This window comes from Nomascus leucogenys, chromosome 10, assembly GCF_006542625.1.
Source record: "Nomascus leucogenys isolate Asia chromosome 10, Asia_NLE_v1, whole genome shotgun sequence".
Taxonomy (NCBI): domain Eukaryota; kingdom Metazoa; phylum Chordata; class Mammalia; order Primates; family Hylobatidae; genus Nomascus; species Nomascus leucogenys.
Genome location: NC_044390.1, coordinates 88,060,828 through 88,081,542, shown reverse-complemented (window position 1 = coordinate 88,081,542; position 20,715 = coordinate 88,060,828). Strand labels below are relative to the sequence as shown.

The 20,715-nt window shown below is 44.6% G+C and overlaps 1 protein-coding gene across 1 annotated transcript in view; it reads left to right on the top strand.

The window, feature by feature from the left end:
* The first annotated feature begins 2,380 nt into the window (after positions 1 to 2,380).
* The window catches only part of SPPL3 (signal peptide peptidase like 3), a 141,970-nt gene continuing 123,635 nt past the window's right edge, over positions 2,381 to 20,715 (top strand). The window contains exon 1 of the mRNA XM_030821509.1: positions 2,381 to 2,879. Coding sequence (XP_030677369.1) covers positions 2,857 to 2,879 — 23 coding nt within the window. The 5' untranslated portion in view covers positions 2,381 to 2,856. The remainder of the gene's footprint in view (positions 2,880 to 20,715) is intronic.

Sequence of the window (20,715 nt, the reverse complement as noted above, 5' to 3'; positions counted from 1 at the left end):
GACAGATCTTTGCAGACTGATGTCTTCCTGTGAACAGCAAGACTAAGGGTCCCTGGTGATTTGATATTTTCTTGTTGCCCTGCCTCAAACCCTCCCCTGGACCTCGATCTTTTTTTTTTTTTTTTTTTTTTTTTTTTTAAGACGGAGTCTCACTCTGTCTCCAGGCTGGAGTGCAGTGGTGCAATCTAGGCCTACTGCAACCTCCACTGCCCAGTTCAAGTGATTCTACTGCCTCAGGCCTCTCAAGTAGCTGGGACTATAGGCATGGTCCACCACATCCAGCTAATGTTTGTATTTTTAGTAGAGATGGGGTTTCACCATGTTGGCCAGGATAGTCACGATCTCTTGACCTCGTGATCCACCCGCCTTGGCCTCCCAAAGTGCTGGGATTACAGGCGTGAGCCATTGCGCCCGGCCTGGACCTCGATCTCATCAGTGAGCCTTTTCCCAGGGTCTCTGATAGAGCTTTGGAGGAAACACTTGGAACCTAACTGGTCCTGGCACCTAGCAGTGGGGGAATAAGGAAGGAAGGCTTTGCTTCTGAAGGGAAAGTGTACTTGGCTTTCTCTTTAAAGGGTTTCCCTTGGGGAACAGGCAAGCGGCAGATGTATGGGCAATGGCCAACTGATCCATTTGGAGATAGATTCAGGGTGTGGTGTTCCCTGTAAGCCTGGGCAGGCCCTGGGAAACTGGAGCAGAGCTAAATTCTGGCCTAAAGTTGGGCAAGTTGCAGAGAAGCTTGAGTACGTTGGTTTCAGGTGTGTGAGTTTCGCCTTCTGCAGAGAAACTGGGGGGTGAAGGGTGGGGTGGAGGGGTGTCTAGGAGAGTTGCCCAGGCATGTTTCTAAATTCTGAAGCTGCATTGGTTAATTATTTTTATTCATGAACACAGTAACTGGCAGGGAGGCTTAGTTGGGCCCTCAAAGTCTGGCCTCAGTGCACCTTCTCAGTATCTTTTCTCAACACTCCAGCACAAATCACCCATCCCACTCTCGGATTCAAGCTCACCTGGAATTGGGCCTTACTTCACGCCATTCTTTCTTCCTAGAATGACTTTTCTTTTTTTTTTTTTTTTTTTGAGACAGAGTCTCGCTGTCGCCCAGGCTGGAGTGCAGTAGCGCGATCTCGGCTTACTGCAAGCTCTGCCTCCCGGGTTCACGCCATTCTCCTGCCTCAACCTCCTGAGTAGCTGGGATTACAGGCGTCCGCCACCACGCCCGGCTAATTTTTTGTATTTTTAGTAGAAATAGGGTTTCACCGTGTTAACCAGGATGGTCTCGATCTCCTGACCTCATGATCCACCCACCTCGGCCTCCCAAAGTGCTGGGATTACAGGCGTGAGCCACCGCGCCCGGCCAAAAGAATGCCTTTTCTTTGATAAGGCTCTCACCCTTTCAGACGGCCTCATCCACTCCTGGGGAAGCATTCCCCAGTACCTGGGGCCTCAGTTAATCTCTCCGTCCTCTCTCCCTCTAAGTCCCAGATTCACTCTGTTGGTTTCTGGTCTAGCTCTACTGTTTACTTCCGTGCCTGTTTCCAGACTGCCAAATGGACGGTTTCCTGAGCTTTCTGCCCTTGCTGTTCCCTCTGCCAGGAACTCTTTTCCTGTGGATCTTTGCAAGGCCAGCTCTGTCATCATTCAATGTCAGCTCATATGTCACCTCCTAAGCGAGGCCTTCCTTGACCACCCTATCTAAAGTAACCCACACCTCTACTCACTCTCTGTCCCCTCACCTTGTGTTATAAAATATGTTTTTGTAAAACTTAGCAGCATCTGAAATATCCTGTTTGTGGGCTTGGACTATGTCTCTTCCTCTAGAATGTAAGCTCTAGGAAGGCAGAGTGAGTTGACACATGGTTGGCACCCAGCAAATCCCTGTTGATTGATTCTGTGAAGGCAAGCGTGGGGTATTCGACTTGGTGCCGGGCCCGGGCGCAATAAAGGTTGGCTGCCTGGAATATCTGCTACCTGAATGAACGAACCAAGGAACATACGAACGAAGGAATGCAGCCCTCTGCCCGTTGACTGACAGGTTGACTGACAGTTGGGGCGCCCGTGGCCAGCAGACTGTTGATTGACGGTTGACAGCTGAGTGACAGCCAACAGACGCGCATCGGGGTTCCCGATTGGTGGTGCAGCAGCCCCTCAGAAAGGGGCAGAAGAGGGTACCCGAGGCGACATCTCCGCGTGGGGAGGGGGGAGGCACCAGGCAGCGGGAGGCGGCCCAACAGCTCCGGCTGTGCGAACAGCAGCCGCCTAGAACCCAGGAGCCGATGTCTCCGCGCATGGGCCCGGCTCGAGGGGCGGGACGCGCATCACGTGAGCGTGTTTTGGGCACGTGACCCGCGCGGGCCCAAGGCTCGCCCCCGCCCCCGCCCCTCCTCCCCTCGGCGGGTGTGATCGAGTGGCCTCGCCTCATCGCCTAGCGCCCCCCTCAGCCGCCGCCGCCTCCGCCCGCCGGCCATGTCCCCCGGCCGCCGCCGCCGCCGCCCGAGCGCGGCGCTCCCGCGGCCCCGCGCGCAGTGAGCGCGGGCCCGTCTTGCCGTTCGCCCGCCCCGGGGCCCCCTTGTTCTCCGCGCCGCCGCCGCCGCCATGTTGGGTTTGGAGCTGCAGCGGAGCCGCCGCCGCCGCCGCGGGTGAGGGAGGCCGAGAGCGGAGCCCGCCCCGCCCCGGGGCCCAGGGAGCGGGGCCGCCTCGGAGCCCGGCCTCTCCCCGCCAGCCGCCTTCCTGGCCCGCCGTGCAGCCTGCGAGCGAGCAAGCACCGGACCCCGGCCGCGCCTTCAGCTACGGCCCGAGCGAGCCCGCCGCCGCCGGGCCCGGCCACAGCCTGCAGCGGAGCCCACGAGAGGCAGCGCCATGGCGGAGCAGACCTACTCGTGGTGAGTGCGGGGCTCCAGGAGGCCGGGGCGCGGCGAGGGTGGGGGTCGGGGCGCCGGCGCGGCCCGCCGAGGGGAAGAGGAGGAGGAACAGGTGCGTGTCGTGGGGGGGGGGGCGCGGTTGGGGTGCACGCCCCCCTCTTCCCCACCGGAGGGGGCGGCTGGAGCGCACGGAAGGCGGTGAGTGGCCGGGGACCCGGCGTCCGAGAAGGGGAATGGAGGAGGAGGCAGCGGCGGATGTCATCTGGCTATGGGCGGAGCAGGTGATGGAGAAGGGGAGCATGACCCCGGGGGTGGGAATCCCGCGGATGGGAAGTTGAATCCGACAGGCACCCCGGAACTGACTCGTGGGGGTGTTTCCTGGGCAGGAGGACTCGAAAGGGTGGAGAGAGGCAGGCCAGGGCAAAGGTGGGCCGCTGGGCTGAGAGGAAGCTCTAGTGAGAACAGGTGATAGAGGCAGAACTTCTAAGTTGGGAGAGTGGAGCAGCCGCCGCAGCTGCGGGGCCGCTGCTTGGCTCTGGGACAGGGAGCGCAGAGAGAGTTGGTGAGGTGGGCAGAGGCCCGGGAGTGAGGGGAGGAAAACTGCGAAGGGAGAGTCCGCGAACCTTGGAGGGGAGTCCCTGGTGAAGAGGTTGGAAGAGGAGCCTGTTTGAAGAACCTGTTTCCTTTTCCTTCTGGAAAAGGAGTTCGTTGGTGACAGTGGGGCATGGGCAGTCTTTGTAAGGGTTGGTACTATTATTCTCAGAGGAATGGCGCCCAGGGCCAAGTGTGGAGGTGGAGGACCTGCAAGTTAGGTTCATTTCTGTGGGGCTTTTAAAGTTAGTAAGTAGCTCGTTAAGGGGCGACAAGCTACTGTGTAGTTTATGGGGTGACAACCTACATATCCGGAGAAGGGAGTGCCAGGGTTTGGGGGAAGGAACATAAGGGGCCTCCCTTTAGCATGTAGAGGTGGGATATTTGCAGGATGGGTTGAAGGAATGATGGCAGTATTCATGAAGAGTGGAAATCGTGTAGTGAGAAGGAAGTCATAGCTGGAGAGTGAGGAAGCAAGAAATGGCATGATTGTAGGAGTGGGGGACCTGATTGCAATCTAGAGAAATGGTTTGAAGATGGTTTACTCTGGAAGCAAATGTGGTTTGGGACAGAACTGTAGACATTCCCTTCTTAGAAAAGAGCATAATAGAATGGGACGAGCATGGCGTGTGGAGTTGGAAGACCTATTTCGGAGGTCCGGTTTGCCACCAACTTGCTTTGTTGTTACGACATGATAGTGAGTTCTTCGGTCCTTTTTCCTTACCTATAAAATAGAGGGAATTACCTTTTCCACAGCCTGTAAGGATTCAGTGAGTACATTTAGAAAGCACTTGGCAAACTGTGAAGTGCCACAGATCTTACTACATTAATTATAATTATCCTAGAGAAACATCCAAGAAATGGGTAATATCTGAAAATAAGGAATGGTTTTAGGTAGAAGACTTTGAGTGGATTATTTATAGTGTTAGAGGTTATAAGTCAATAACTCATTGAGTCTTCACATAGAGAAAGGGAGTTGGGGATTGAAGATGATAATTCTTAAGGGAACTTCATTGATGTATGTGCAGTCTCAAGAAGGAGGTAACTGAGAGACAAAGTAACCCTAAAGGAAGAATTAAAATCTTGGTGAGCACGTGCTCTAAAAAGAGGTTTAAGCTAATTTCATAGTTTTGAGTGACAGCTGCCTTTCAGTAGCAGGTCGTAGGGAACACAATTACAATTTCAGCTTCCTTCTGGACAGAGTAAGAAATGAAGGTAAAGGTGTTTCTGTCATGCCTTGTGGTTACTCATCTTGACCTTCTCATACTCTGGCCCTAATGGCTGTGGCTCTGAGAGTCCTAATGGCTGCTTTGCCGTTTTTACTGTGCTGTACAGAGGCCATGGATGGTTGAAAGAATAGGAAACTCAGTGGTCAAGAAATGGGGAAAATGAAAATGTTTTACTAGGTAGGTTGGACACACACTACCTCTCTCTGATATTAGTTGGCTCTACTAAGGAGGGATTACTTTGTGAAGTTTGACAGTTTACAAATTTATTCTACTAAAATACTTCCTTCAATGTCAGCTCTGTTTGCTTTACAGGCAAAGGAACTCCTTGAAATCAGGGAGCTTAGCCCCTCAACCTTTAGCAGGTTTTGAGATGGAGAAAATTTTTACATTATCTGGAAAGAGGGTGGCATATAAGGGGAGACTGGGGAAACCGGGCAGTTTCCTTTTTTTTTTTTTTTTAGGACCGAGTCTCGCTCTGTCACCCAGGCTGCAGTGCAATGGCGCCATCTCGGCTCACTGCAGCCTCCGCTTCCCGGGTGCAAGCAATTCTTGTGCCTCAGCTTCCTGAGTAGCTGGGACTACAGGCACATGCCACCATGCCCGGCTTTTTTTGTATTTTTAGTAGAGATGGAGTTTCACCATGTTGGCCAGGCTGGTCTCGAACTCCTGACCCTGTGATCTGCCCACCTCGGCTTCCCAAAGTGCTGGGATTGCAGGCGTGAATCACCGTGCCCGGCCACAGCTTCCTATTTAATAGTTGTTCCTGAGTCAGTTGACTAATAATATAATAAAATGAGGAACTATACACATGGCATTAAATATACACATTTAATTCTCACAAGTTTCTGAGGTAGGTGATATTTCCCTATTTTACAGAGGAAGAAACTTAGGCTTGGGAGGCCAAGTGATATGTTTAAAGTACTTCACTTGTGATGCTGTATTTTGTTTGACATGAATTCTCCCATCATTTTACTCATTCTTATTGAAATATAAGTATGGAAAAGGTATTCCAGTAGTCTGTGTAAACTGATTTTTGGATTATCTGTCATTTTGCAGTTATCTTTGTCACTCTTCCCTTGGCTTGTGCAAAAAATCAAGAGTTGATTTACTTTTTTTTTTGTTTGTTTTTTTTTATGAGACAGGGTCTTACTCTTTCGCCCAGGCTGGAATGCAGTGGCCCGATCTAAGCTCAGTGCAGCGTCTGCCTCCCAGGTTCAGACGATTCTCCTGCCTCAGCCCCGCAGGTGGCTGGGACCACAGACGTGCACAGCCACGTCTGCTAGTTTATTTATTTATTTATTTTTTGTATTTTTACTAGAGACAGGGTTTTGCCATGTTGCCCAGGCTGGTCTTGAACTCCTGACCTCAAGCAACCTGCCTGGGATTGGCCTCCCAACGTGCTGGGATTACAGGCGTGAGCCACCACGCCCGGCAATTGATCTCTTTTTTTTTTTTTCCCTTGAGACAGGGTCTCACTTTGTCATGCAGGCTGGAGTGCAGTGGCAAGATCACAGCAGCGCCTCTAGGGCTTAATCGATCCTCCTACCTCAGCCTCCTGAGTAGCTGGAACTACAGGCGTGCCCCACCACGCCCGGCTGATTCTTGCATTTTTTTGTATTGTGTTTCGCCATGTTGCCCGTGTGCTGGTCTTGAACTCAGCCCAAGTGATCTGCCTGCTTTGGCCTCCCGAAGTGCTGGGATTATAGGCGTGAGCAACAGTGCCCAGCCCTGCCTTTTTTTTTTTTTTTTTTTAAACAGACTTGTGCTTTATTTGTATGTGACCTCTGGAAAAACCAAACTGTGGAGACTGTTGTGCCACTAAAGATTTGTCTGAGGATGGAGTCAGTGAAGAATATAAAGGCATATGCAGATGGGCTCCCTTAGGATTTTCGTATAGTAAGACATGTAAATTATTGGCAATGAGTTGATCATTACTGGAGCTGTGTGATGAGTACATGGAGGTTTATTATTCTGTTGACTTTTACATGTTTTAATTTTTCAGAATACAAAGTTTTTTCAAAAAAGCCCTTATATGTAAGTTCATGTGTGCTTGTTCTCTTCCTAGCAAATTCTATCAAAATCCTGTACTCAAGGGCTCAACTCAAATTCTGCTTAGCTGCGAAGCATTTTCTGACCACCCCATATGAAAATGATCTTTTTTTTTTTTTTCTTTTTGAGACAGGGTCTTGCTCTGTCGCCCAAGAGTGCAATGGCATGATCTCCGCTCACAGCAACCTCCACCTCCTGGGTTCAAGTGATTCTCCTGCCTCAGCCTCCCGAGTAGCTGGGATTACAGGCGTGTGCCACCACGTCCGGCTAATTTTTTTGTATTTTTAGTAGAGTTGGGGTTTTACCATGTTAGCCAGGATGGTCTTAATCTCCTGACCTCAGGTGATCCTCCCGCCTCAGCCTCCCAAAGTGCTGGGATTATAGGTGTGAGCCACCGCGCCCAGCGATCTTTTTATTTTTAATACTTACAGTTCTGTCTGCATAATTCCTTCCTTATCTCATGGAAATGCCTAATCTAACTAGATTGTAAACTCCTTGAGAGTAAGGACCATATAACATTACCCTTGGTTCTCCCATAGTGCTTAGCACATTGTAGCACACGTAGCCCCAGCTTAGTAAATACCAAGTGGTAAATATGACACTGAATTTCAGGATGGTTCATCCTTTGTTGAAATAATATTAAACATAAGGAGGATGCTACTGAATGAAAAATAAGTGTTTATAACCCATGTACTTATCAAAGAGGGCTTTTGGTAACTTGGTTTCCTGATGTACCAGTGCTGCAAGAATGAGGAATGCCATCCTTTATTAAAGTTCTAAATAAAAGTTATTAACAGAATAAATTGAGATAATTGGTAGTAACACCAGAATCTTTATCACAATTTAACTACAAGATTCTGCTTATAGCCTTTTTTCTCACATACACTGAGCAAGTAAAAGAATGCATGCGAAAACACAGATTGAATGTGCTAACTAGACTTTTATTAATTTGAGAAAAACACCTTGCTTCCTGTATATTTATGAGCAGTTTTAGTGTAAGTTCTGTGAGAAACAGGAACTCGTCTCTTGATGAAGCAAAATGTGGTACTTATATATGACTGCTATTGAACCCTGCTAAACATTACTAATGTTGGTGTGAGGGAAAAGGAAGTCAGTTTATTTGAACTCCTTCAAGTGAATTTTGTTACCAAAGTACTATCATAATAACTTGTGTATTTTCTATGTGATAGAGTTTTACAAGCATTGCTAAGTAAGGAAATTGAGGCTGAAAGCATGTAAGTAACTTGCCCAAGGATGTAAATGGTAAAGGGCTCAAAGTGAAGATTATCTGACACCAAAATTCTGACGTCGAATCTGTCCACTTAATGTTTCCACAGTCTTTACTGTAAGCCAGCCCTCTTTTGCTTGAGTTCCTGTATCAGCCTCTTTGCTGGGTTTCTTCCATTGTCTACCTGTTGGTACCTTCTTGACCTTCTAACAACCTAAGTCAGATCTTGGCAGTTCTCTGCTTAAAAGTATGGGTTTTGGCCACACTTGGAATAAAACCCAGATTCCTTAGTGTGGTTCTTCATGGTCTGATCTTGTGTGTGTCTCTGAGGGATGACAGACAATAAACAAAATAAGCTACATAAGGATAAAACCCTTTCTGTTTTTGGTACTCTCTCCAGTGCCTGGCATTTAATAGATATAAATAGGTGGCTGCTCTGTGCTACCCATCTTTTTTTTTTTTTTTTAAAAACAGAGTCTTGCTCTGTCCACGCTGGAATGTGGTGGCGCGATCTCGACTCACTGCAACCTCTGCTTCCCAGGCTCAAGCAATTCTCGTGCCTCAGTCTCCTGAGTAGTTGGGACTACAGGCGCACTCCACCATGCCCAGCTAATTTTTTGTAGACACGAGGTTTTGCCATATTGGCCAGGTTGATCTCGAACTCCTGACCTCAAGCAATCCACCCACCTCGGCCTCCCAAAGTGCTGGGATTACAGGCATGAACCACCTCGCCTGGCCTGTGCTACTCATTTTAAGATCTAATCTCAGGGCTGTATTATATTGAGGTGATGTATTCTTGTGATAATGGACATTACATGTCAGGTATTTGCAAATATTATTAAACCTGAGAATGACAAATAACACAGGTCTCCATATCTAGTGGAAGTCAGTTCTACTTTTGGATTACTGTTGTGTATTGTTGTATCTGGTATGACCATATCCAATTGTAGCTGATGGAAGTTTTTCAGAGAGAAAGTAGTTGAAAATTTGTATCTAGCATTATAGACTTTAGAAGATTTGCTCATTATTATTATTATTTTTTGAGACGGAGTCTTGCTGTGTAGCCCAGGCTGGAGTGCAGTGGTGCGATCTCGGCTCACTGCAACCTCCACCTCCCGGGTTCAAGCGATTCTCGTGCCTCAGCCTCCCGAGTAGCTGGGACTACAGGCACCTGCCACCACACCTGGCTAATTTTTTGTAATTTTAGTAGAGACGGGGTTTCACCGTGTTAGCCATGATGGTCTCGATCTCCTGACTTCATGATCCACCCGCCTCGGCCTCCCAAAGTGCTAGGATTACAGGTGTGAGCCACCGCGCCCGGCCCTTCCTCATTATTTTAAAAACATATTTTGCCTATAGTTAAAGTGCTATGATAATGTTGTTTGGGTGATGTGTGATTTAAACTAAAATTAGCCAAAGTTAACACCATGAATTTATATTTAAATCATTTTCCTCAAGGGTTTTTATAAAGCCTTCGGGGGTAAAGAAAGCTGGAGAGTGTAACCATATCAGCCTGTAAGTATCAGGTAGTACTGTCAATTTAAATGCTTAATGATCATGCATTTCTCAAAAAGATTTCTATTTTAGAGATGACAAATGCCATTGGATTGTGACATGTGTAGTTCTATATAATTGTATTTTATTTCAACATTAATAACATTAATAAATTATTTAGTTCTCATCATTCATGTCTGTTTTATCAAACCATCTCGTGAAAATTTAGAGATGTCCTAAAAAGAGAAAGAGAGTGTTGATAATCAAGTGCTGTTTTATTTAGTTGGCTGTTTTTGGCATCTGAAACTTTGTGTGACTGCTGTCATGGCAGTTAGCCATAAGTATAATTTGATTTTTAAAATTCTATAATCTATTTTTGATGTTTCTAGAGTTTAATGGTTCCTTCTTAGGAATTAAAATACTGATTGTGTGTATAAATTAAGAAGTGTTTGCAACTTTCACTTTCTTTCTTTCTTTTTTTTTTTGAAACGGAGTCTCACCCTGTCACCCAGGCTAGAGTGTAGTAGTGCGATCTCGGCTCACTGCAACCTCCACCTCCCAGGTTCAAGCAATTCTCCTGCCTCAGCCTCCCAAGTATCTGGGATTACAGGTGCACACCACCATGCCTGGCTAATTTTTTTCTGTATCTTTAGTAAAGACGGGGTTTCACCATGTTGGTCAGGCTGGTCTCAAACTCCTGACCTTGTGATCCACCTGCCTCAGCCTCCTAAAAGTGTCGGGATTACAGGCATGAGGCACCATGCCTGGCCAACTTTCACTTTCTATAATGTATTTTCTTATTCTCACTTAAAGAGTTAGAGGCAGAATACTTGTCTTCTGGGATTTTAACCTCTGAGGTGCTCACAGGGGCTCCAAATGATCAAGTTCAGTTTTACAGGGAAAAATCTAGTTAGTCCCAATGATCCTCTCAATGAATTGTTACCTCTCAGATTTTATTGATAAGTCAAACTAGAGCCACAGCTTAAAATGAAACAGTCCCACTTCGTTGTTGTGGTACGACTAGGTTGAGCTCCTAAGAAAAAGTTTTTGTAGGTATCTTTAAGGTATTAGACAAAGGAGTATGCCTTAGCCTAATAGAGACCTTATGGAAAATCCCCTTTTTTGGTTTGTAGGGTTTTCCCTAACCTGGTAGGAAAACTTAATTATCTCTCTTCTGGAGTTCCAGCATGGATAGTGAACCACCAAAGGATTTTTTTTTTTAAGTGCTCTGAAGTGGAAGCACGCTGTTTGTTCTGTACATTATTTGTTAGAGCCAGATAGGTTCCAGATAGAGTTCCTCACTATAGAAATGACTTTTCTTGTTTCACAATTTAGCCAGCGCTTAAACTTTGAGATGTCCTTTGTATTGAGAATGCCACATAATGCTGTATAAAAAGAAATAATAGTCTCCAAATTGTCACTGATTTCTAACTTTTATAGTCCATGGCTACATTCCACAAGAAGAAAGATAATGAATAAAGCTATGTTTCTTGTTTCTTTTTTATTTTTATTTTTTTTTGAGATGGAGTTTCGCTCTTGTCACCCAGGCTGGAGTACGGTGGCACGATCTTGGCTCACTGCAACCTCCATCTCCTGGGTTCAAGCGATTCTCCTGCCTCAGTCTCCAGAGTAGCTGGGATTATAGCTGCACGCCAACACGCCTGGCTAATTTTGTATTTTTCGTAGAGACAGAGTTTCACCATGTTGGCCAGGCTGATCTCGAACTCCTGATCTCAAGTGATCCACCCACCTCTGCCTCCCAAAGTGCTGGGATTACAGGTGTGAGCCACCACGCCCGACCTGTTTTTTCATGTTAGTTTTATCTTGATTTTGAAGACCGTTTCCTTCATAATCTACTTGAAGAAAGAACAGTAGAGTGGATGATCCTCATCTTTCCCTACTTTTCCTTGGAATGCATGGTATGGTTTTCTACCCTTCTAAAAATGCCTGAGGAGGAGCTGTTAGCAGGTTTTTTTTTGAGATGGACTCTCACTCTGTTGCCCGGGCTGGAGTGCGGTGGCACGATCTCAGCTCACTGCAATCTCCGCCTCCCAGGTTCAAGGGATCCTCCTGCCTCAGCCCCACTAGTAGCTGGTATTACAGGCATGTGTCAACACACCCGGCTAATTTTTTTTGTATTTTTAGTAGCGATGGGGTTTCTCCATATTGCTCAGGCTGGTCTTGAACTCCCGACCTCAGGTGATCCACCTGCCTCAGCCTCCCAAAGTACTGGGATTACAGGCATGAGCCACTGCGCCCAGCCAGCAGTTTATCTGTTCCCTTATCCCACACCATGCCTGACAGGCACACCCACTTCCCTTCATCTGAGGCCTCAGGCTTGGGCTTCACTCTTGACCTGGATAGGGCAGGTGTAGCAAAGAAAGTTTTGTTCATTGCTTCTTTAAGCTAGTTATACAGTCATTGTGACCTACGTACAGTGCCTGACTTTGTTTTGTTGTTTCTTTAAGTTTTGTCTAGACCTTGTTTAGCTTGACCTTCCAAACTTGACTAAATCTTCAAGCTTTGCCTGATAGCCTTTGACTGTATACTCTGACTTTATAAACTTCTGAAATTTACACTCATTTCTTTTTTTTTTTTTTGAGACGGAGTTTTGCTCTTGTTGCCCAGGCTGGAGTGCAATGGCACCATCTTGGCTCACCGCAACCTCTGCCTCCAGGGTTCAAGAGATTCTCCTGCCTCAGCTTCCTGAGTAGCTGGGATAATGGGCATGCGCCACCACGCCCAGCTAATTTTGTATTTTTAGTAGAGATGAGGTTTCTCCATGTTGGTCAGGCCGAGTGTGAACTCCTGACCTCAGGGTCATCTGCCTGCCTCAGCCTCCCAAAGTGCTGGGATTACAGGCGTGACCCACTGCACCCGGTCCCCTACACTCATTACTTATAACCGCTTGCAAAAAATACTACTTTTAGAAGTAAAGACTAGTTGTGAAAAACAAATACCTTTGCCACTGATTAGTGCAAATGGTACTAGAAATGCCATCTGGGACTATGGCTAGGCTGCCTAGAACTAGTTGAAGATTTGAGGTAAGAACAGTTAACCAAAAGATGAGAGAGTGTGGAGAGGAAAGAATGGAAGACCACAAATTGAGGCTTGGGAAACTCACAATTAAGAAATGTCAGGAAGAAGAGGAGTCAGAAGAGGCTGCATCAGAGGTAGGATAATTAGGAAAGTGCAGTGGTGATGAAAAGGCACAAGAGAATTTTTAGGGGCAGGAGTGTAAAAAGCTACAGGATTCAGAGAGAATGAAGAAAAAGCAGGCTATTGAATTTGTAAAGGAAGTCATTACTGAGAGTGCACTACTAAGATCAGAGTAGTAGGGGTGGAAGCCCTGAATCAGGGGTAGGTCATAAAGAAATAAAGGCATCTTCTGGGTACTGGCCATTTGTTTGAGATGTGAAAGACTTGAGGAAAGAGAATGGTCAGTATAGACAGCAGGGTCATAAAGGTCTTGTTTTTGTTTTTTATAAATAAGGGAGATAATTGTATATTTGCAGGCAGGGAGAGGAAATTGACCTCAGAAAAAAAATTTTTTTTTTCACACCATTCTCCTGCCTCAGCCTCCCGAGTAGCTGGGACTACAGGCGCCCACCACCACACCTGGCTAATTTTTTGTATTTTTAGTGGAGATGGGGTTTCACCGTGTTAGCCAGGGTGGTCTCAATCTCCTGACCTCGTGATCCGCCTGCCTCAGCCTCCCAAAGTGCTGGGATTACAGGTGTGAGCCACCGCGCCTGGCCCAATATTTTTTTTTTTTTACTGTAGTTTCAGTTTAGAGATTTCTGCCTTTTAAAAAATTATTAAGGGTTTCAGTTAGGAGTTGTAAAGAGAATTTCAGAGGAGTGTGTGTACGTTTAGTTTTTGTCTCTCTTGGTTTGTATATTGTCCACTAAATTTTGGGTTGTATTTTTTTTTTTCCAAGACGGAGTCTTGCTTTGTCACCCAGGCTGGAGTGCAGTGGCACGATCTCAGCTCGCTGCAAGCTCCGCCTCCCGGGTTCAAGCGATTCTCCTGCCTCAGCCTCCTGAGTAGCTGGGACTACAGGTGCCTGCCACCACGCCTGGCTAATTTTTTGTATTTTTAGCAGAGACGGGGTTTCACCGTGTTAGCCAGGATGGTCTCGATCTCCTGACCTTGTGATCCACCCGCCTTGGTCTCCCAAAGTGCTGGGATTACAGGCATGAGCCACTGCGCCCGGCCTCTAATTTTGGGTTGTATCATATTTTAATAGCCTTTGTGTTTTTTATTGCTGGAATATAAAATCCACCCTCTTCAATCTGACTTTCAAAACAATCTGGTCTTATAACCCTGCTTCCCTATATTTCCTTTAAATATTACTTGTTACTTCAGCCAAACTGGGTTACTTCTGTTTCCTCTTTTATGTAAGGTGACTTTTCTGCCTCATTTGCCCTTCTTCCAAGTCTCTAAACATGTTGACTCCTACCCATTTTTCAAGGTCTAACTGCAATGTTTTCCCCTTGCTATGGAGCCTTCTCTCTGATTGGCCCAGGAGAAATGTTCTTCTGATGCCTACAGCTCTTTTATCTGTTCCTGTCATGTGGGCAGCACTCAGGATTTTCTGACCTTGTATTGAATGTATTTAATATGACCATCTTCCCATTTTGACAATGAACTTTGTAAGGGTAGGTTCAAAGCCATTAATTTCATGGTGCAAGGACCTACAGATAGTAGGTGCTCAGATTTTCTTTGTAGAAGAATGAATATTTTAGGGGTGAAATCTGTTAGATGCTGGATTTTAGAATAGAATGTCTCCCTAAAAATATGGTGACAAGGCACATGGAAGAGAGGAGAGAACATCTTACTGCTGTTTGAAGGAAGTACAGAAATAAAATGGTTATTGTCAAGTTGGTTCAAGTGTTATGGCCAAATTTGCCTAACTTCCTAATATCCTGACAACGCCTAAAGAAAGAAAGGGGCTCAGCTAAGGGAGACATTTACAAAGGGCCACAAGCCCTTTAGAGTGGTCATCTTCGTTTAGCTTAGTCTTCTTGAACATGACCACTGACTCACTTATAAAAGTGTAAGTAAAATATAAGTTTATTTATACTTTATATTTCCCAAACAGCCACTTATTAAATATGTGGCATATATTACTTGTTTCCTAAAGTGGAGACACTCAGCTGCTTTTTTTTTTTTTTTTTTTTTTTAGAATTTGCAAAATAGTCTTAGGGAAAAAAAATTCAGTAACATTCTCATGTGAAAGTATTTTGCAGGAAACGTCTCTTGAGATATGAGTAACTATAAGCTGTATGTAAACTAGCTTTTGAACAATGTAATATTTCTGTCTTGCTACTATTTCAGGAATTCATAGTCTTCGTATTACACTTTTGTTTAAAAAGCTAAAAAAATTTTTTTTTAATAGAAACTTATTTTGCCATTTTTTTTTCCTTTTTCTAAAAGTCTGTTTTCTTTTTCAGCTCATTTCTTGTCCTTTGTTTTGTAATTATTCAGAAAGGGCAATTGAAAAAATATCTTGGCCCGATGTGTGCATATTTTAAAGTTAATAGATATAGCAGTGCCTCAATCTTAGGTCAGAATTAAATAACACCGTCATCTGGAATAGGCATAAACCAGACATTTGGGAGATTAGGAGTTAGTTTTGTTTTTGAACCTTTGTATGCTCTGCAGTGGTGAAAACTCACACGCCTAAGGATGATGTATTAGGCTGGATTCCTGGATAGCAAAGGTTATAAAACCATGGGCAGATGTTATCAACCAGCTTAGGAAAAAGGGAATAACAAGTAGAAGTAGGGAAGAAATGTGAATGGCAAATGTGATTGAGCAATAGAAGCAGCGGTGAAGGTTAGAGATGAAGTGGAAAAAGGAGGCAGCTACCAGAAAGTAGACAGCTAAACCAGAGTCATTGTGTAGCAAAGGTGCAGCGGCCGAAGACATCTCTGGAAATCCACCTTTGTGTTCAGGTTAGATTTACCAGGTTGATAATGAGTTAACCTTTAGTGATAGGATAGATAGTCTTAGCTTGTCCTGTTAGCTGTTGAGAGCATCGGGTTTCGGCTTCACAGCTAGATACCTCGGAGACATTCTTGATTCACATCAAATAAGTCAATAAGGCCTGTTGACTTCTTGCTCTGTGTTTGTGTGTATATGTAGAATATTATTTAATATATTTTAAATTTGCTTCCTCTCCCTTCTCCTAAATTTTTGTTCCAAGATGACCCTTCCCTTTGTTCCCTTAAAGTTTTGAGGACATGAATAATGCTCATGTGTTTATCCTCAGTGGTCTGGCACATAGTTTATTAAAGTGAAGATTATTCTGGATTTGAATTTTTTTTTTTTTTTTTTTTTTGAGATGGAGTCTGGCTCTGTCGCCCAGGCTGGAGTGCAATGGCGTGATCTCGGCTCACTGCAACCTCCGCCTCCCGGATTCAAGTGATTCTCCTGCCTCAGCCTCCCAAGTAGCTGGGACTACATGCGCCTGCCACCACACCCAGCTAATTTTTTGTATTTTTAGTAGAGACGGGGTTTCACCATTTTGGCCAGGATGGTTTCGATCTCTTGACCTCGTGATCTGCCCGCCTCGGCCTCCCAAAGTGCTGGGATTATAGGCGTGAGCCACCATGCCCCACCCTGGATTTGATTTTTTGAAAATACCCTGAAAAAATAAAATTTTTTATTTTATTTTTTTTGGGATGGAATTTCGCTTTTGTTGTCCAGGCTGGAGTGCTATGGCGCGATCTCGGCTCACCACGACCTCTGCCTCCCAGGTTCAAGTAACTCTCCTGCCTCCGCCTTTCCCAGTAGTTGGGATTACAGGCATGCACCACCACATCCAGCTAATTTTTTTGTATTTTCGGTAAAGACAGGGTTTCTCCATGTTGGTCAGGCTGGTCTCGAACTCCCAGCCTCAGGTGATCCACCCACCTTGGCCTCCCAAAGTGCTGGGATTACAGGTGTGAGCCACTGCCCCCGGCAAAATTATTATTATTTTTTTTAAGTAAAGTGGAAGAATATGTGATGTCTTCAGTTGCTATCAGTCCTCAGTTAAGAGCCTAAAGGGACAGGCATCAAACATTGTTTATGCTTGTCTTATGTTAAGTGAAAAACTATTATTCAAGGTGTTAGGCTGGACCTACCTTGATAACAATCACTATTTAATTTATAGGACCTCTTCATAACAGTGGGAGAATTGGTGACTATATCAGTTAGCTATTGCCACAATAACACTGCATGACAAATTATACCAAAACTCAGTGGATTAAAATAACAATAAAATATACTTATGAATCTACAGATTGGCTGGTGCAACTCTGCTTCTTCTGATCTGTAAGTTGGTTGAGATGACTCTGCTTCAAGTGTGTTCATTTTAGGCCCAGAGTGAATGGGCAGCAGCCACATAGCTATGGGAAGCTCTTCTCTAGGCAGTGCCAGGGGCACAAGAGGGCAAGTGGAAACCTGGGAGGTTTAGGCTTTAACTGGCACACTGCCATTTCTGCTCCATTCTTTTGGCCAAAGCAAGTCATATGGTTGAAGCTGAAGTCAAGGAGCCACAAAAATAAATCTTACCCCCTTTAGTGGGAAGAACTGCAAAATCATATGGCTAAGGAGTAGATCCTGGAAAGGGTGAAGAATTAGCGCCTGTAATGCAATCTACCACAGTTAAAGTTCCCTCTTCTGTTTCAATAGGGCTAGTTATTGCTTTTTCATTCTCTTCTAAAATGAAGCATTTCATATAGGCACATTTCATAGAAGTCCCTTTCTATGGCATTCTGTTTTTCATTCTGATGTTTATATTTTATAAATAGCTTTTGAAAGATATAATTCACGGGCCGGGTGTGGTGGCTCATGCCTGTAATTTCAGCACTTTGGGAGGCTGAGGTGGGCAGTTCACCCGAGGTCAGGGGTTCAAGACCAGCCTGGCCAACATGGCGAAACCCCATCTCTACTAAAAATGCAAAAATTAGCCAGGTGAGGTGGCATGAACCTGTAATCCCAGCTATTTACTCGGGAGGCTGAGGCAGGAGAATCGCCTGATCCCAGGAGGTGGAGGTTGCAGTGAGCTGAGATTGCACCCACTGTACTCGGCCCCAGGTGACAAAGCAAGACCTGGTCTCAAAAAATAAAATACAAGATATAATTCACATACTGTACAATTCAGTCATTTAAAGTGTACAATTCAGTAGTTTTTATTATATCTACAGAGTTGGGCAGTCGTCACCACAATCATTTTTATAACATTTTCTTCACTCCAAAAGAAACTGAACATATTAGCAGTTACTGCTCATTACCCAGAAATTCTCCCCAGTCCTTGGCAGCCACTAGTCTGCTTTTGGCCTCTATGGATTTGCTCTTTTTCTGTTAATCGAATAATACATAGCTTTTGTTTTGTTTCTGGCTTCTTGCACTTAGCACAGTGTTTTTAAGGCTCATCCATGTTCTAGCATGTGTCAGTGCTTCATTCTCTTTATTGACAAATAATTTTCCTTTTTTATACCACATTCAGCTTACACACTCATTAGTTGACAGGCATTTGGGTAGTTTCCACATTTTGGCTACTATGAATAATGTGGGGCCAGGTGTGGTGGCTCATGCTTGTAATCCCAGCACTTTGAGAGGCCAAGGCAGGTGGATCACCTGAGATTAAGAGTTCGAGACCATCCTGGCCAACGTGATGAAACCCTGTCTCTATTAAAAATACAAAAATTAGCTGGGCATGGTGGCGGGCGCCTGTAATCCCAGCTACTTGGGAGGCTGAGGTAGGAGAATCGCTTGAACGCAAGAGGCAGAGGTTGCGGTGAGCAGAGATGGCGCCACTGCACTCTAGCCTGGGCAACAGAGCAAGACTGTCTAAAAAAACCAAAAATCATAATAGTAATGTGATGAACATTTGTATACAAGTTTTTCTGCTGATGTATGTTTTTATTTCTCTTGGGTGAATACTTTGGAGTAAAGTTGCCAGCTCATAGTTTCTGTTTTTAACATTTTGATAAACTGCCAAACAGCTTTCCAAAACGGCTGCACCATTTTACATTACCACCAGCAATGTGTGAGATTCTAATTTCTCCAAGTCTTCACCAACACTTGTTATTGTCTTTTAAATTATAGCCATCCTAGTGAGTGTAAAGTCATATCTCATTGTGGTTTTATTTGTGTAGTGTTTATATTTAATTAAGGGTTTGTAGAGGAAAAAAGCAGTAGTTTAAAATGTTAGGTCTGATTGTTTTTAGAAGTGTACTACCAAAGTTGAACCTCTGTTTTAGTCAACTAAAAATCTTGTATCAAGAACAAAAATGTAGTAGACCTTTGGTTCACAGATTTTTCTTCAGGCTACTTCTTATTTCTTTTGCATGCTAGAATAATTTAGAAAGAAATTAGCCTCAGATAATTGTTAAACTAGTTTCTTCCTTTGGTTAAGTGATTAACCAAGTTACTCTGGCAACCTGCTGCATCATCAGTAAGCTTGGGACTAGGAGTGGTTTCATGACTGAAGGTTTGGTGGGTGGAAGTGGGGGTGAGGGGTGCTTTGATGTGTCAGTTCTTTGCCAGGAAGATAATCACTGGAGGAGTTAGTTGTAAAATACTACCTTTTCTAGAGCTGCACTGCCCAATAGAAGTATAATATATGGTACATATGTAATGTAAAGTTTTCTAGTAGCCACATTAAAAAGTTTTTTTAAAAAGGTGATACTAATTTACATAAAAATATTTATTTCACGCCTGTAATCCCAGCACTTTGAGAGGCCGAGACGGGTGGATCACGAGGTCAGGAGTTCGAGACCAGCCTGGCCAATATGGTGAAACCCCGTCTCTACTAAAAATACAAAAATTAGCCAGGCGTGGTGGCGGGCGCCTGTAGTCCCAGCTACTCGGGAGGCTGAGGCACAAGAATTGCTTGAACCTGGGAGGCAGAGGTTACAGTGAGCTGAGATCGTGCCACTGCATTCCAGCCTGGGCGACAGAGTAAGACTCTGTCTCGAAAAAAAAAAATGTATTATATCACTGATGGTATGTAATCAATATACGAATTAATGAGACATTTTAACTTTTTTTTAGTACAAGATCTTCTCAATTCAGACTAGCCACATTTCAAGTGCTCAGTAGCTACATATGGCTAGCAGCTCCCATATTGAACAGTGCGGTTCTAGAGGTGGTAAATACTTATGATCTAGATTTTTGCTCACATGTATGATCTATGTATCTTTAGGAAAAATAGATGAGTGTGTGATCAGTCTGTATTTCTAGTTCTTTAGTTTTATATTGTTACTGCCGGGTTTTCTTTCAGCGGGGAAGAGGGTGTTTAGAGGGTTGCAGAGAGGAAGCTTCTCATAGCTCAGATTTTTGGTTGTGAGCAGATAAATTCACAGGAGGAAGAAAATTGCCTCCCTCCTTATTAGAGATGTACCAGATTCTATAGTTCTCAGCAAGTAGATCTGTTGGAACTGTTATCGTTTGGTCCTTGTTCTGATTGTTCTAGATGTTCAAGGTCTGCTTTGGCCTGTTGTGTATCACTTATATACCACTTGTATTGCCTGACCACACAGCTCACTTGGTCAGACAGAGTAAGGTTGTGAATTTGATCTCTGTGTTTAATGAATGACTTTATGCCTTTTGAGGCTCTGCTATAGTAACTAAAATAGAATAAACCACATCCTTTTTCATCAGAAGTTTATAGTGTCGTTAGAGACTGGGTGTCAAATGCCAGCAGATGTAATTAAGACAATTTAGAGACAAGGAGATTTCAGAGTGGGCCATTGTATAGATTGTGTCTCCCAGTCAGTCAATTGATTACTAGAAGGACTGAATTTGGATTTTTTTTTTTGGCCGGGCATGGTAGCTCACGCCTGTAATCCCAGCAGTTTGGGAGGCTGAGACGGGCAGATCACCTGAGGTCAGGAGTTCGAGACCAGCCTGACCAACATGGACAGGTTAAAAATACAAAATTATGTTCCCCTTCCTGTGTCCATGAGTTCTCATTGTTCAATTCCCACCTATGAGTGAGAACATGCGGTGTTTGGTTTTTTGTCCTTTCGATAGTTTACTGAGAATGATGTTTTCCAGTTTCATCCATGTCCCTACAAAGGACATGAACTCATCATTTTTTATGGCTGCATAGTATTCCATGGTGTATATGTGCCACATTTTCTTAATCCAGTCTATCGTTGTTGGACATTTGGGTTGGGGGAGGGGGGAGGGACAGCATTAGGAGATATACCTAATGGTAAATGACGAGTTAATGGGTGCAGGAAATCAACATGGCACATGGATACAT